This window comes from Fonticula alba (genome assembly GCF_000388065.1).
Source record: "Fonticula alba strain ATCC 38817 unplaced genomic scaffold supercont2.5, whole genome shotgun sequence".
Taxonomy (NCBI): Eukaryota; order Rotosphaerida; family Fonticulaceae; genus Fonticula; species Fonticula alba.
In genome coordinates this window covers 1,480,957-1,483,221 of record NW_009242975.1, presented here as the reverse complement: position 1 = coordinate 1,483,221, position 2,265 = coordinate 1,480,957, and the positions used below count along the sequence as shown (strand labels likewise).

Below are 2,265 nucleotides of genomic sequence, written 5' to 3'. Positions count from 1 at the left end.
GGGGGGGGGGGGGGGGGGGGGGGGGGGGGGCTGGAACGGCCGACCGCGGGCCGGCGAGATCGTCGCCAGAAGGCAGGGCAGGGGCCGTGGCCCACCTGCCTCTTCCCTCGGCCGTGGCCTTGCCCGGGATCTAGATTGGGCATATTTCAGGCGTCCACGGGCTGGCTCGCCGTCTCGCGTCCCGCAGACACCCTCCCCCTCCGCCCTGCTGCATCTCTACTGTCGACACACACACACACACACACATTTCACGACGCCCTCCGGTGCTCCTTCTCTGCCGGCCATGGTCCTGCCCGCTTTTCCACTCTTCAAATTCGGGGCGTTGCTTATACGGTCCATCTCGAAGCCGATATCGAAGAAAATCCAAGCCCAGCTCCGAAACAGTCCGTGGTTCGTCTCCGGCGTCACCAAGGCCGCACACTGGTTCCAAACAGCCGAGATCAATGCCCGACGGCGGATCCTTGGACTGGTGCGCCCCCCGCCCCTCCTTCCCGCCACAGCCCACGCAAGCCACACTCCCAAGGGCCCGCGCTCTTCTTGCGCGATCGTCCGCCCACATGGAGCCATCCATGCACCGGAGCCTAATTCCCCCCTCGCCTCTTGCCTCCCCTCGACTGCTTCGTCCCCCTCGACGGGTGCCGGGGAGCCCTAGCCCGCCTCACGCTCGGCTCCCCAGTCGGTGGACATTGAAAAGGCCCTGTCTCTGGCCACCGAAATCATGGGCGAGTTGCTGCTGACCTCCGTGGCAGCCGGCATCGTGTACATCGAGTGGTCCAGGTGCGCGTGTGCCTCCCGCCGTGTGGCTGGCCCTCGGGCTTCTCGAAGCCCCCCCCCTCCCCCCTCCTCCCTCGTGGCGATGCCTCGCCTGACCCCGACCACCGCTCTCCTGCCTCGGACCTAGATCTCGCGTGAAGGATGCCGCCCGGGCGGTGCTCGAGGAGCAGCAAAGCCAACTCATCCTGAAGCTCCTGTCAGACATGAGCGTCGCACAGGCGGACCTGGATGCGGCACACCACAAAATCCGCCTGCTGGAGAAACGCATCCACGGCAGCGTGCAGCATGGCAATACGGTCGACCTGCAGCCCTATGGCCGAGACTCCAACTTTGCCGGTGCGCTGGCTTCCCCCATCCTTCCCATCCCCCCCCTGCTCTTCCTCTCGCTGGGCCTCCTTCATCGCCACGTCGTGAGCCTGATCGCCATCTGACGCCGGCCGTGTGTCCCTGGTTGCAGAGTTTGCCCTTTCCGATGAGCAGGCCAGGCCAGTCTGGTGGCGACGGGTGTGGCCTTTCCGGCGGCCGGACATGCCGCGCGATTTGCTGGCCGACGCCGAGGAGGTGGTTCGCAGTGCCTCCGAAGTCCTGAGCCTGTCATCGCCGGCTGAAGCGCCCTCTGAGGCGGCTTCCGGGCCGGCGGCAAACGGCTCCCCCGGCGGCCCCGATGGCAGCTGGACCGTCGCTCCGCCCGGGGAATATACCCCTGCCCCGCCGCTGCCCGGGCTAGCCAACAACGCATCGTCCGCACCTTCCGCCCCTTCCTTGCCATCGTCGTCGCCACCGGCGCCGCCACCACCAGGTGCCTGAATGTGTTTTCATGCACAAAAGCGCGCGCGCGCGCACACACACCCACAAACACACAAACACGCACACGTATGATGCACACACGCATGTCCATGCGCATACCGCCCCCTCTAGAGGCCCGGCACATTTTGCCGCGCACATGCACTTGTATGTGTGTCGGAATAGACTCGCAGGGACGCCTGCTGCTGTTGCTGCTTTTTCTCCCCCGGCTTCCGGGACCCATGCAGGAATTCGGGCTAGTACCTTTTTTTTTTTCCTGGCCCTCCAACAGCCGCTTGCCTGCCGTCCCCGTCTCTCGGCCCGGAGCCGGGGCCGCCGCGTCGCGCCTGCCCATTAATGGGGGGCCGTCCGGATGCGTGCCACCGAGGCCGGCCCCGGACCGTGGGAAGTACATTCGCCCCCGAGGCACACGCGATCTCGTCCCGATATCACGCCTGGAGCGCGCTCCATCAGAACGTCCCCTCTTGAGGGTCCGCGCTCCGCCAAGAGCCGCCCCGGGGGCAGGGAGAAACCCCCGGCCCCGCGGTGGCAACGCGGACCCCCCTCGCCGCGTGTGTGCCTGCCCCCCCCCCCGCCCGCCCCCCCCGGAGAGCTCAAGGGGCGGGCGGGTGCCTGATACGCGGGGGGATCACTGCGGTGGATCGGGCCTTCTCGCTGAGGGCAGGTGCCGCCAAGGGTCGGGGCGGG

The 2,265-nt window shown here is 67.5% G+C and overlaps 1 protein-coding gene across 2 annotated transcripts; it reads left to right on the top strand.

The window, feature by feature from the left end:
* Positions 1 to 249: 249 nt before the first annotated feature.
* Positions 250 to 1,624, top strand: H696_03503. Of its 2 annotated transcripts, XM_009497368.1 has the most exons (4): positions 250 to 469; positions 653 to 777; positions 902 to 1,110; positions 1,232 to 1,624. In XM_009497368.1, exons 1-4 carry the CDS (start codon positions 284 to 286, stop codon positions 1,579 to 1,581), a joined length of 870 nt encoding a protein of 289 aa, XP_009495643.1. In that variant the 5' UTR covers positions 250 to 283; the 3' UTR covers positions 1,582 to 1,624. The 2 variants fall into 2 exon arrangements, with proteins under 2 accessions (XP_009495643.1, XP_009495644.1); XM_009497369.1 differs by lacking the exon at positions 250 to 469 and having other exon boundaries at positions 496 to 777.
* The last annotated feature ends 641 nt before the right edge of the window (positions 1,625 to 2,265 follow it).